This window comes from Ruditapes philippinarum, unplaced genomic scaffold (genome assembly GCF_026571515.1).
Source record: "Ruditapes philippinarum isolate M1 unplaced genomic scaffold, ASM2657151v2 ctg4395_1_1_1_1, whole genome shotgun sequence".
In the NCBI taxonomy this organism is placed as follows: Eukaryota; Metazoa; Mollusca; class Bivalvia; order Venerida; family Veneridae; genus Ruditapes; species Ruditapes philippinarum.
Genome location: NW_026851807.1, coordinates 208,758 through 223,030, shown reverse-complemented (window position 1 = coordinate 223,030; position 14,273 = coordinate 208,758). Strand labels below are relative to the sequence as shown.

At 32.0% G+C, this 14,273-nt stretch overlaps 1 protein-coding gene across 1 annotated transcript; it reads right to left on the bottom strand.

Moving 5' to 3' along the window:
* Positions 1–398: 398 nt before the first annotated feature.
* LOC132740280 (uncharacterized) lies at positions 399–13,791 on the bottom strand (the record flags this gene model as incomplete). The annotated part of the gene is made up of 5 exons (XM_060728162.1): positions 13,646–13,791; positions 4,654–5,245; positions 4,130–4,288; positions 1,041–1,551; positions 399–423 (listed from the first exon to the last, which is right to left on the bottom strand). Coding segments are annotated over exons 2-5 (1,262 nt in total), but the record flags the coding sequence as incomplete, so codon positions are not given.
* Between the last annotated feature and the right edge of the window lie 482 nt (positions 13,792–14,273).

Genomic DNA, 14,273 nt, shown 5'->3' with positions numbered 1-14,273 from the left:
AGAAGTTTATGATTGCAAATTTTAACTAAGTCAAGGGCAATCACTCTGAAAAAAAAACTGAATAAATCCACACACAAAACCTAATGTGCACACCTACATATGCTGACTTACCATTCTTCAAATACTTGATTTGCTACGCGCCACACTAGTTGAAAATAGCTTTTTTTACATAGTCAAGGGCAATCACCTTGAGAGAAATAAATTAATCCACACGCAAAATCCCGGGTGTACAATTTCCAATGCTGATCAACATTTCTGTTAAGTTTCTTGACTCTAGATCAAATACTTTTAGAGATTGTGAAACAACATGAGAACGGACAAACGTATGGACGGACGGACAAGGGCTAATCTTAATCCTCCTCACAGACCTCAAAATGATAAAATATGAGTTAATTTACCTTTCTTTGATTGCCTTGGCAGCACCTGTGGAAAGAATGCGATATAGAATTATGATATTTAGGATGATTGTTGATAAAATCGTTTTGTGCTATTTCTTTCAAAATGTAAAGCAATCAGTATTTTGAAATTGAAAAAAAAAATGAATAATTGATATTGGTTTCAATAGGACTGTCCTATAAAAAGAGTGGCAAATCCACGTGATTATTATATGATCAACTTACAAAAAAAAGTTAATCATATATGTACAAATGCAAGACTTTGACCTTCAGCCATGTCCCCAATTTCTAAACTTAGGGACCATTGTTTAAAATTCATTCTTTACACCAATTACCTTGACCTTGGTCTATGTGATCCCAAGTTCCACATAAACCTAGAGGATCAATACTAAATGTGGATGACATCATGAATTAATTAATTTACTAGGAGAAATTTAAGATAAATACAAACTGTCGTGATAGTTTAACCAAACCAGATACTATAATTTATAAAAGCGGGAGTAACTTTGAAAAATGGATATCACAGTTACATAATATGACAATAAAATAGACTAATGATATCTTAACGTGTAATTTATAAAGGCATTAATAGAAATAGAACTTAAGATAAATGAAAATTAACAAAACAAAAATCAAAGGAGTTACTGAAAGCTATTGCTACACAAAGACAATGTACTGGATTGATTAAGTTATAAAGGTTAATATGAATTGTTGAAAGAAAACCAACCTTAAAATGTGATTTTGAACTTGAAGGACTGAACGCATTTTTGAGCTTCCGACGAACTTTTTGGAAAATGGTTTCCATTGAAACAACCTGTCCGCTCATATCAGACCTAGCAGCTTTAGCCCCAATTAGAACATTTTCTTTTGCTTCTGTACCAGCCTTGGTGATTACAGATAAAACGTCTTTTTTTAAATTGCAAATTTCAGATATAGCTTCACTTTTCTGTCCATCAATATCGTTTTTGGCCTCGGATATGTCTTGTAATATCTGTTCCCCGGCTGTGCTTATTTTAGATATACCATCAGTAATCTTCTCATCGAGTTTACGCAAAGATTCTGCTGTTCTGTCGTCAAGTTCGGTCAACGCCTTATTTCGCATCTGACGAAGTGATACTGTGTCTCCTTGGTTTATGTGTATTGTGTTGTTTCTTAACTGTAATGTAAAAGGCATATAGAAATGTAATATAGTTATCAACCTTTTGCTTACAAACATGGTGATTGATGTGTTTAGTTTTACTGTTGAATAGATCTATCACAGTGTATACACCGCACGTGGTCCTCTAAAACTGTCGCGTGGACGAGCGAGGTAAACACGTAAAATACTAATTTCAAAAATGTCCCTTTCTTCTTTTACTAAAGGAGTCACATGCAAAAGATTATTAATGTCGTCTGTCCTGCTGTAAAAACTGTATTGTCCTGGAAAAGCTCCCTAAAATGTCTTTTTGTACTTTGAACAACGATTTACAGCTAAACATATAACCGACGAGCGAATTCTCTTGACACTTTGAAATATAATCATCTGAGCTCCAAACAGTAAACTAATATATGGTGTACTAACAGTAGCTCATTTGCTTCCATAAATAATAACATTTTGCCATCTCTTTTGTATTTTTTATATCCTTTATGTTAAACTTTTGGACTGATTCAATTATCTACAAGCACATGTTTTCGGCATTTTTATATGTATGGACATGGTCTGGAAACAAAAAAGTATTATATAACAAAATGATGTAATGTTTTGCAATTATAAACTTTTTCAAATTTTGAAGTTTGTATGTATAATTTTTTAAAGTTTTTTTTCCTTATAATTTTTTTCCAAACAATGTATACACACCTAGCTATACACACCCCCTATTTACACAATCAGCTAAAAGAAATATTGTTAAGACGTTATTTTTTATATATTTTTGGGGGGGTTATTAACATACACTGACTTTGTCAAATAATTGGCACCTTTAATCAAACAAGACCTTTGCCTAAACAGAGCACTCTAATTTGTTAGAGCTGAATAGTAAAACAAGAAGCACCTGAGAAGGGGGGGGGGCAATATTCTGAAAATGTGATCTCAGACTTACCTGCCCCAGCTAGTCAACAAATACTTCCAGCTTAATGTGAATAAAACAGAGAAAAACAGAATCCCTTAAGAAAGCCCGACACGGCAAAATGGAAAATTCTGCAGGCTCAGTTTGAATGAGCCTGTTCATGAACGGTACTTGGAAATGCAAGTTACCATCCACTCCCTGTAGCACCGGCTTAAGCAGAATTTGATATTTTAACACGAAAATGGTTTAAATTTGAATTAAGAAACATTGCAAGTTCAACGGTGTTTTAGAAAAAAAAATTTAAGTCGAACGAGCAAAAAAGGGACTTTTACGATTATCTCCCCTCCCAAATACATTTCAAATCTAATTGTAAAGAAATACATTAGGGTGAACGTTTCTTCTTACACGTAGAACGCACGCATGTTACACGCTAACAGAACGAACGCTACAAGCATGCTTTAGCAAACGAATTATGCAGACAAACGCAAAACGATATACTCTAAATGATAAACGCTCTCTTAAAAATTGTTTGGAATTTTTGTGTCATTCAATCATTTTCAAGCACATTTTCAGCAAATTAAAGTATCTTTTAAGCTTTAATCAAGAAAAGTATCAAATGCAAGGACTGTTAAGCATTTATTTTTATTTATAAGCAGTTTCTAAAAAAGGGCCTCAAATTAAAACACTTAAATATACTTACAACCTTAGATATGTTATCAAAATAAATAAGTATGTCATAGTTTTAACATACATTTCTATTGTAACATGATGCAATTTTTATTAGCTTACATTGAATAGTATCATATTTGCTAAGTATTAAATAAATTGCAAACAAATCTTTATTTGTATCTAAGAACACACACATGCACACAAACACGCACGCACTCACACAAACATGTGCGCGCACATACACACACAAAATGAATTACTTCACTGTGAGAATTTTCCCCAACGACAGAAAAATTAATAAAGTTTTTCATAACTTTTGAGAAATTTTAATATGGCTCTAAAGGAAGTTTCTTTATCAACCAAGGAAAAAAAGACTCTCTCAATCGAAGAACAGGTATTCGGAATGTCAATTTGTCGGTCAAATTCAACACAGTACACATCATTTAAAGTGTTCTTCATATTCAATTTTGATTCAGTTTCTTAATTCCATTATATATCGTTTTGATTTACAAAGTGATTAATATATACTTAGTTTCTAACTCTAGCTATTAATATGAAAAATATATTATCTTTTTTTATTAACAGTGACCATACCTTGACCCCACGGAGTAAAAAAAATCATAGACCAGATTTTTCCAAATAAGCTATGCACTTTGTTAACTTGTTTTTTGTTCTACTTTAGCAACATTGACCTTGACCCATGATTTTCTATTTTGTAGTTGCTTCCAATTGTCTTGCCACTTGATCAATACGTTTGTAGTACGATTTTAAATCACCATTTTGAGACAACTTTTCATGCAAGACCAGGTATCGTGTATAAGCTTTGTGAAGTTTATATCATATTTCCCTTACTCTTTGTAAATCAGTCGTCATTTCAGAATAATATACCGAAGTAGCTCAAATACATCCGGATGTCACCCCTTAAGTGGTTCAACGAGCACTTAAAATCAAAGCAGATACTCATTTATCACATAAATAAATCTGATTTGTGCTTTAAAATTGTATAATAGTATAATATACCTGTGTTAGTTTATCAACCGCTTTCTTTGATGCCTCATCGTTAATCAGACACTTTGGATCTTGAAGAACTACAATGAACGCGTCCAAATAAGAACACACAGTTGTTTCGTCGATTTCAAGCTTTGAGCTATGTAAGATTTTATTTCGGGTGTCTCTCGCCTGAAAGAAATTGTATTATACATGTATGTAGAAGGGAAATCATAACACATAATTCCCATTATTTTTTCGTTCTTTGTTTTTGTAATATATGTATATATGTGGTGAAGGAATATTTAATTGGTTTTAATAGATACTTTAGTGATTTCTATACGTCTAATCTTATACTAAAGAACTGAAGCAAGTCTGCAATTCGAATCCATATTTGAATGTTAACCTTTTAGGATATCAAGCAAAATGATTTTATTTATTTAAGGTTATAAACTTAGTATATGATACTTTTAAACAATTAGTCTATTCGGTAATTATAGTAATCGTTGGATGATATAAAAATCATATATTTATTTTTGATCGTTTCCTGTACTTACCAAATGAAACGAACTGGTAGGATTAATACTGGTCACAAAGTTTTGTATTGACCTGTTGTTTATAATTATGCTAAGCAGACCAGCTGCATCTGTATCGTTAGCTGATGTCCCTGGACCTTTAGTTGTTTGGAAACATTTTGCATAGCTCCACCCTTGAGGATCCGAACACCACGTACTTGGATCAGTGTTCTTCCATAATGGGTCTTTAAATACATGCTCATCTATAATTGCATCGTAAAATTTACTACATATGCCATCAGGGCATTTCCTTCGTCCAACTGGTCTGCTTCCAAAACAGTTGGTTGGCCTGTTTTGGTAACATGTGCGTCTGCTACATGCCTTCGTAGAGTTGAAATGATCTGGAGAAAGATTATTTTCCGTACATTGGTTGCACTGTTGTGGTGATCCAGATGGTAATGTCAATATTATCTTTTTAAGAGTATTATCACGACATTGCAGTACCTTTTCTCCAACAAATTCTTGAAGACCTTCCTGTAAATATTCTAGTCCTTTTGTGCCTCGCACCCAATTCGCAAACAGATCTGAGTCAAATTCTTCACTTTCCATTATAGCATTTTTGAAACAGGTCAGTCTGAATAAAAATATATTTATACATGAGATAATACAATTAACAATTTACAAGCTACTCTCCCACACAAAACGGGTATAAAAACATCAACATATTTGTTTACAGTTGTTCAATTTACATGAAAGTAAAATTTGCAGTTTCCATGATATATATGTGACCTAAAGGTTGTTATATTTCACTTGACACAAATATAAACACATCTGTTATCACACCCGTTGACATGTTTTGAGCAGGACAGCGTGATGCAGGTAGAACATTCAATATAAATGTCAGTTTTAAACCAAAAATTATAAAAAAAAATATATAGATTACCAAAATATGTTATTCTATTTTAGTCTATTTTTATAGACAAACTTTTCTATGATATATTGTGCAGCAATTGATTGCAGAATAAAAGCAACATACCAAAAGCACAACTGTTCTTCCTGCAACCAACTTATCTGCTTGCAACCAGTGAACGTGTATGTTTATAATAAAGGTCAACATTTACAAAATCAAACGTTGGAACGGTTTTAAATTACAGCATGATAAACATTTCAAAAATGTTACAGTACTATGGTACTAGTCGGACAAGACATGTATAAATCATCTAGTTAATTATGAATGTACGAGCATGTGTTGAGATTTTATCTTGTCATGGCATTCTATTCCGAAAATGCTCAAACCACAATGTATGTGATAGTAGCTTAAATGAAATAAGATCGATATTTTTATCATTATTTCATCATCTACACGTTAAATATTACCAAGGTGACATACGTACTATGCATATAACTATAGAGGTTATCTCCCTTTAAGTAATATACATTAATTAAAACGAATGTGCATATATAGTTAAAAGCTAAAGTCTATCACTAGGCGTATCACTGTTAAATTTCCAAGTAATTAGATGTTTTGATATTTTTGGCTTGACAAGTGCTTCTAACTTCGACAGTGTAGACCAGAAAAATCTCCATAGTTAACTTACTATAAACAATTATAGTACAGTTATATTATGGTATCATATTATAAATTCAACCTTTATAGCACGTAAGTGTAACCCCGCATGTTAATTTTATTTTTTTTCCTTTGTTATTTATATATTAATATTTGAGGCTTCGTGCTATTAAGCAGTAATGTTTAGCTGATTGCTGTTCTAACGTTCTAAAATTCATTCAGATGCATAAAAATAGATATGTGAGAGTGGTTGTTTTTGGTTCAAAATGTGAGCGGTAACAACATAAATTTGAGTGTTGTTGAAACACAGACTAAAAAGGGGCAGACTTATTTGAAATTCTCAGGTTAAGCTTCCAGCAAAGACATTTCTATCGGATTATAGTAACAATATTGCTAGAGATACGGAATATAAGTATAGTTACTTTACTTCAACAATCATGAAGGACCTTGATAGTATACAGGTACAGATAGTGGCTATGACAAGCACAATAAGTGACTTAAAGGGTGATCTCAAAACGGTGCTAAAGAGATGAAAAAGAGGAATTAATTAATAACATTATTTCATCTTTAGAGATAAATTTGATTGAAATGACTGATAGTACATGCAAGAAAGAACATTGGTAACGAGTTAAAGATTAAGCTCTCTAGAATTTGAAAATAAAAAAGTAAAAGACAGACTTAGAGATTTTGAAAATAGAGCGAATCAGAAATTTAGTGAAATAGAAGAGAATGTTAGCAAGAATTATAATGTCAGTACAGAGGCTAGCAGGAGATCAAATTATATGAAAATAACTGAGATACCAGAAGACAAGGATGAAGATAATGAGAAAATGGCAAACACTTAAGAGCCATCTTGCAAACAGATGCCAAAATAATACTGAATAACGAAGATATAGTGCATTTGCATAGAATTTCATCCAAGAAAACAAATATTAGGCCAGTCTTAGATGAACTTAATAATAAAAGTATGAAAGTTATAATCAAGTATAATCGGAAATCGATAACGAAGAAGGGTCATAAACTTATGATTATGATACAAGGTTCAATCAGGGACTTATTTAGACGCTGCTGTTACACCATACCATTGAAGGTGCATGGTATTTCAATTGCTCTCTGTTTGGACTTACGAAATACGATAAGCGTTTGATATATATGACAATATAACCAATGCAATAGAGGAATTTATGAACACTAAAGCAGCCTCAAACTGTACATTATAATATTTTATCAAGTAAACCTTTAATAGACATGACCTCAATTAAAATGTTGCTAAGTACATACAGTTAAACTTATGTTAGTGGACAACTCTGAAAAAAAAACCTGTTAATTAATTCCACTCCTTAACAAAAGTCATTGTTATAAAGAACAGAGTCATATCCGACTAAAGAAAACTTGTCTATAAAAGGTCTTGTTTGGGCTCTCTGTCTATTGGATGGCCTATGGTCACAGGTTTGACTTAAACATTATAAGGTCATATTGGATAAATAAAAACAGAATGTTTTAACTTTATTTTACTTAGTTTTTATTATGTTGTTAAACATTTTTATAAGTTTTTTTGTGATTTCATTCAATTTATGTTACATTTTTTCCGTTAACCATTCAAATCGAGGATACAAAAAGTAATGTCGGTTTGAGTCTTGTGGGTGTGGATTAACCTTATAACTTGACAAGTCCATCTTGAACTTCATCTGTTTCCCCCCTTATTTTTACTTATTCAATAGATTTTTAAGTGGTAAAGTATAATAATCATAAAACACACTTAGAACAGGTTGTTTATATTTTCATGTAACAGGGACATGCACTATATTTATAAACATTGCATGCTGAAATATGGTTTGATGTTATATGTAGAAAGTGTTCTGATGACAAAGATCGTTTAAAGAAGTTCAAGACGAATATTTTAATGTTTTTTGGCAACATAACAGTCCAAAAATTGAGCCGAAAACAAGCAGATTTACTATAAAGTCTCTTTATCTTTGAGGAATTTTCAGAAACACTTAAGAATATGAGACATGCAAAGGGGTTTCTGTATTTACCTTTTTATTATTAATAGCTTTAACTCTTGCCTAAAAGCAAGGTATAATTACTTGTATTCGAAAAAAAACAAAAAAAAACAATATCTTAAAAAACCCATTACAGACAGGATTTGCAAAGGTAGATTTATGGGAGATAACACAAGATTAGTCTATGATATAATGAATGATTTAGCAGAAAATGCCAGGACTGTAAGTAATGATTGACCTTGCAAAGGCAATAATCAAGAATGAATGTCTACGGCACAGAGTATAAAAATTCACAGTATGCTGATGGTAACTCTTTACTGTTAGATAGATCAGAAAAGTTTTTAAATTTTACGCTTCATATATAACATAAATTTCATATAATCTCTTGATTAATAGTTAAATATTAAAAACATGTAACATAGATAGGCTCTTTAAAATATAGCATTAGATCAATAGAATCTAGATGGAAATTAATTGGGGATGGTACATCATTTAGACTACTTATAATTAATTTTTATGTTTATTTAGAAAACACGATAACATTGAATTATACTTAAATGATTGAGAAAAAGAAAACTTTATCCAGTGTTGCAAACAAAGAGCATTAGCACCTATAGGCAAAATAATTGCCGTAAGGCCACTGTTACTTCCTTTATTAACCAGCGTACGTCACTTCCCAAACCTAATTCTCAGAATGATGTAAAAGGAAACGATATGTTTTAAGATTTAATGTGGCAAGGTCTGTCAATAATTAAGTATTCTGTATTGGTGAAGGAATATGTAAATGGTGGTCTAAATGATTGATGTATAACAAAAAAAACAGTAAAAATACAATAGGTTACGTCTAGAATTAAAGAAATATCTTTGGTTAAGCAAGAGGAAAAATATTGAACCAAATATAGATGGATTAGCTAGAAGTTTTAAACTAGCCTCTTCAGTTATTGTTGTACAATAACGTGTATAACAAAAGCAAAAGATAACATAATGAACTGAACAATTGTTCAAAAACTCATTTAATTATTTAAACTAAAGTCAATCTATAATTAACAGTTAATAAAGCCATATATTTCATAATTATGAGCTTCTTTCCCTTTTTTCTTCTTCTTTTTTCTCCCTGTGGTATTGATAGTCAGTTGTGTTATGTCTGTACATGTGTGTGTATAAATATTGGTTCACTGTATGACATCTCACTTTGTTGAATGTGAATTTTTGAAAAATACTCAATGTCAATAATTGTTAATTAATTCAAAACGTGAATAATATAGAATATGGAACAGAATTAGTGCATTTATTCCATCTTGCTTGATGATATTTGGACTGGCTTACATACTTCTATATGACAATGGAAACCTACGTTTTGCTGAATACGATCATGCATTATAATAACTGAATGCACTATCATCATGTAATTGCAACTTCATATTTTCCTTTCTTAACCATCAAACATGTTTTGTCAAACTCACATATTTTAATATTCTATATGTTTAATTGCATATTTTTAAGGGCAGCGTATTATGCTCGGTGTTAAAGATAACATTCTTTGCTTGTTCTTGATATAACTAGATGTAAAATGGTAAGCTCCTGTAAGTACCTTTAATTTGCTATTTAAATCTGCCACTAACATTGTCGACACCATTTCACAACAAATAACTGATTTTGATCAGTACTTGGCGAAGTTGATGTCATAGCATTAATATGCTTCAATATATTCACTGATTACAAATATAATGCAATACAAGATCAGTGCGCATCGACAACGCAAATGACAGGGAAAGCAATATTATAGTCGCATGTTACAGTACGCTCTAAGCAGTTGCCGGTAGCAGTATTTTGTTTTCAAATTATGACAGCAGGTGTCGCTTTGTCGGTACATCCCATTATTTTCTGGAAGTTCCCGCTATTTTGGCACGTGGAGTAAACAAAGTTACGTCCCCTTTATATAGGGGCGTATACCGAATAGTGTTAGTTGGGGCATTCGAGTTATTTCCCTTTGTATCTTTTATTGTCCGGAGCATAACTTGAGAATTAATGGTTGGTATGATTCACTGCGACTTCATACAATGGCCAAGCGCAGAGAGATGAAGTGCAATGCACACGAACTATAACTGTATTTGGACTTATGAAATAGTTATTGCCCTCTGTTACTTTTTCTTGTCCAGTACAAACTTGAAAACTAGTAGTTGGAGTTCAATACATTTTCATACAATGGTCAATCACAATAAAAGGAAGTGCAATGTTCAATAACCATGACTATATCTTCATCATTTGCAGAGTTATTGCCCTTTGATCATTTCCCTTTCCCGGTGCATAAGTTAAAAAACTAATGTTCAGAATTCAATAAACTTTCATCAATGGTCAACCACAGTGAAAGGAAATGCAACGTATAAGAACGACAACTATCTTTAATTGCCCACAACCATAACTCCATTTAAATTCATTTACAAGGTATTTGGTTACTAGTAATTTTCTCATTTCTGGAGCAGTCTTGTGGGGGTATTAATCACATTTAGTGATAGCTCTAGTTCAAAATGCTTAACAGTTTCGCAACAGCAAAATCTCTTTCTGAAACCCGGTATATAAACAGATAAGTGTCAGTGAAAGAAAAACTCAAGCTATATCATTGTTATCATTGTTTCATGATTGTAAAATGTATCACTTAAAGGCAAGTTGGTAATTGAACGAGCTTAATGTAAACAATTAAAAATCTTCAACATTTATACATGTATGAAGAGTAAAAGATACTCGGTCGAAGTAAAACTAGTTAAATTGCATATGCTATTTCTAAGTTTTCGATACATATAGAAATGTCAGTAATGCTTGCATAACAATGACATAATTGTTTCTTGTAGCTAAGAAAAATAAAACATTTTGTAAACATAGAAATTAAATTATGACGATATTGATATGGATGTCTCTTTAAATCAGAACAATTTCTAAACTACGGTATTCATTTATGTGCCTTTGACTTGTTTTTCGTTTGACTTTATACCTTTGTAATCATATGCGTTTTTGGCAGTGTTATTAAAAAGAATACCATAACCATATGTCCGGAACATAGCTCTACAACCATAAGAGGTATCAACAAGAAAATAAATAAATGAAAGTTAAGTGCAAAGGAACTGTAAGTCTGCCTTCCCTTATTTTCGAGTTATTGCCGTTTGTTCATTTTTACACTTTGAATTTTGTCCTGGATATAACTCTATTTTATACTATAAGAGATATCAACTTTAAACTTTGTGGATAGATATAACTTATTGGGTAAGAGTGCAGTGCAAACGAAACATAACTCTGCCTTCCCTTATTTTTGGAGTTATTGCCATTTTTCATTTTGTTCACTTTGAGCTTTGTTCGAGACCTAGCTCTGAAATCGTAAAGGTGATATCAACAAGAAACTTTGTAGGTAGATAAATATCTTTGGGTTGAAGTGGAATGCAAAAGAATCATAACTCTCTTTTCCCTCAGTTTGGAATTATTGCCTTTTGTTCTTATTTTCACTTTGAACTTTGTCAGGGACATAGCTCTAAAACCATAAGAGATATCAACAAGAAAACTTGTAGGAGGATATATATCATTGGGTAGATATGCAATGCAGAAAAACTATAACTCTTATTTGCCTGATTTTGGAGTTGTAGTCGTCTATTTATTTTTACACATTAAACGTTGTCCAAGACATTACTCTGACACTTTAAGAGATATGAACAAGAAACTTTGTAGGTAGATAGATCTCACTGGGTAGAAGTGCAGTGCAAAATAACCGTAACTCTGCCTGGCATAATTTGGAGTTGTTCTTTGTTCAACTTTTTACTTTGAACTATGTCCGTGACTATGAGACTATAAGAGATTAACGTAAAACTTTGTAGGTAGATACATCTCATTGTGTAAATATGCAGTGCAAAAACACCGTAACACTGCCTTACCTATTTTTGGAGTTAATATCCTTTTTCAATTTTGCACTGTAAACTTTTTCCGAGACTTTACTGTGAAATTCTAATAGTATCAACAAGATTCTGAATCGGTAACTATATCTCATTGAGTAGAAGTGCAGTGCAAAAAAACAGTGAATCTGCCTTGCCTAATTTTGAAATTATTATCGCACTTTGAACTTTGTCCGGGACCTAGCTCTGAACCTACAAGGGATGTATTTCTGTGTTCAAAACCTATTCGGGGAGCATCATCCGGTTCAAACCAGCTCTTGTAAATTCTCATATATGTTGAATATTTGTATCCTACATGTTGTTTTAAATGTATCATTCTACCAAGTACACTTTATTTATTCGTCCGCAAAATAATTCGCTTCATATATTTATTTAAGTGTTCATTGTTTTAGATTATGAATGCCGGTTTCGGTTGTATTTGTTTCCTTTTTCTGTCCGTCAGACATACAGTCTTGCTGTACGTCAGTAGACTAACAGTGGAGTATGGTGGCATCCGTGTCCTAGATCTATTTGTAGCTCCAGTAATAATCCTGTTAAGCGTACCAATAACATTTGATCATTTTTATCTAGGACCATTAAAGGGTAATCCCTGTATAGTTTTATCACTCGCGGCTAAGCAGTTAAAGATATGTAAAATATAAAACGACGGAAACCGGACATTAGGATATTACAATTCTTCATCTTGAGAACCTTAGTGCTCTGGTGAGCTAAAGCACAGGGAAATAAACACAAATGAACTTAGAAACAAGAGGTGTTCATCTAAAAAGAGGTGTGAGGAACAGAAATTTATTGCCTACTTGCCTACAGTGCTGCTCATGGTTGTCATGTTTATTACTTAATAGCCTTTCTGTTCGTAAATTCAATGATAAGGCATTTTAACACTGGTTATGAAATGTAATTCAATATTTTTACAAATATACACCGAAAATGTACCAAATCAATCAATCATTAAATGTGAAATTTTCTTGAATTTTCACGTGATTGGTTTTTCAAGCTTTAATTTTTCTCCCTTAGGAAGGGATAATCAAATTCTCAAGCCTTACACCAACCGCCGCTGTGTTTTTTTTTGTTGTTGTTTTATTTCATTTTGCACATTCTGTTCGGCCTGATAATTTATAAAACCAGATCGCAATTGCCAACGACATGTATTTGCTTTGTTTTAATTGCTCTCAAGTTTTCTCCTCTTCTTTGTTTTCCTTTTTTTTTTTTGCTGAATTGTTTTTCAAAATAATTCTTTATTAATCTAGTAATCTTGTCATTATCAAATCATTAAACAGGCCATGCTAACATTTCCCCAAGTAAAAGCAGAAAGATGCCCCGAAAACTAGAACAAAACGGATTATTTCAGAAGCTATAATTTCAATAAATAAACTTTTTTAAAGCGACATTTCGATTACACTCATCAGTTTTATGCTTTCAAAGAGAGGCTTTTAAATATTATTATGATGGTAGATTACATTTTTGATATCTTCTAGAACCTTTTGACTTTAAGATAGAAACGTGAGGAAAAAATACAACAAAAAAAGTACCTGTTTTTACAGTGGATTCCTTCTTACTTGGTGAATATCCACAAATAATCACTTTTAAACAGTCTTCACTTCGGAAAATAGTCATATTGATAACTAGCTGTGTTACAAACCATTATCATGATGTACACAAATTATATCACATCATGTGCGTGTTCACACGAACAAGCCTTATATCTTATTGTATTGTTATTTTATAAAAAAAAATCAAAAAGCGGCTTTAAAGCAGCATGCCTGCAGATTCGGTGAAAATGATTTCATGATTGAAATATTGTGAAGTGAACAAAGATATTAATTTATACAATGCAAAGGGCACTAATAATCCCACGAACGTAAGCAAAAGAGGTCAAAATAAGCAAACGTTTTTTTACTGGGTCAGTAACGAAGATGCAGTATGATCATATATACTGTTTAGCAAATATCATGTAAATTATTACGGCTTATGAATCTTTTGAATTTTCTTAAAATCATAGTGCATTATGCTCAAATTTGATTTTCTTGAAACATTGTGTGTGATTTGGGGGCATGCAGCTTTAAAATATTACACGCAACTGATCACGTGACTTTTTTGTTGCTATGTTACTCTTACCATATATGGCATGATCGGTAATTATAAATGTCTACTACTTGA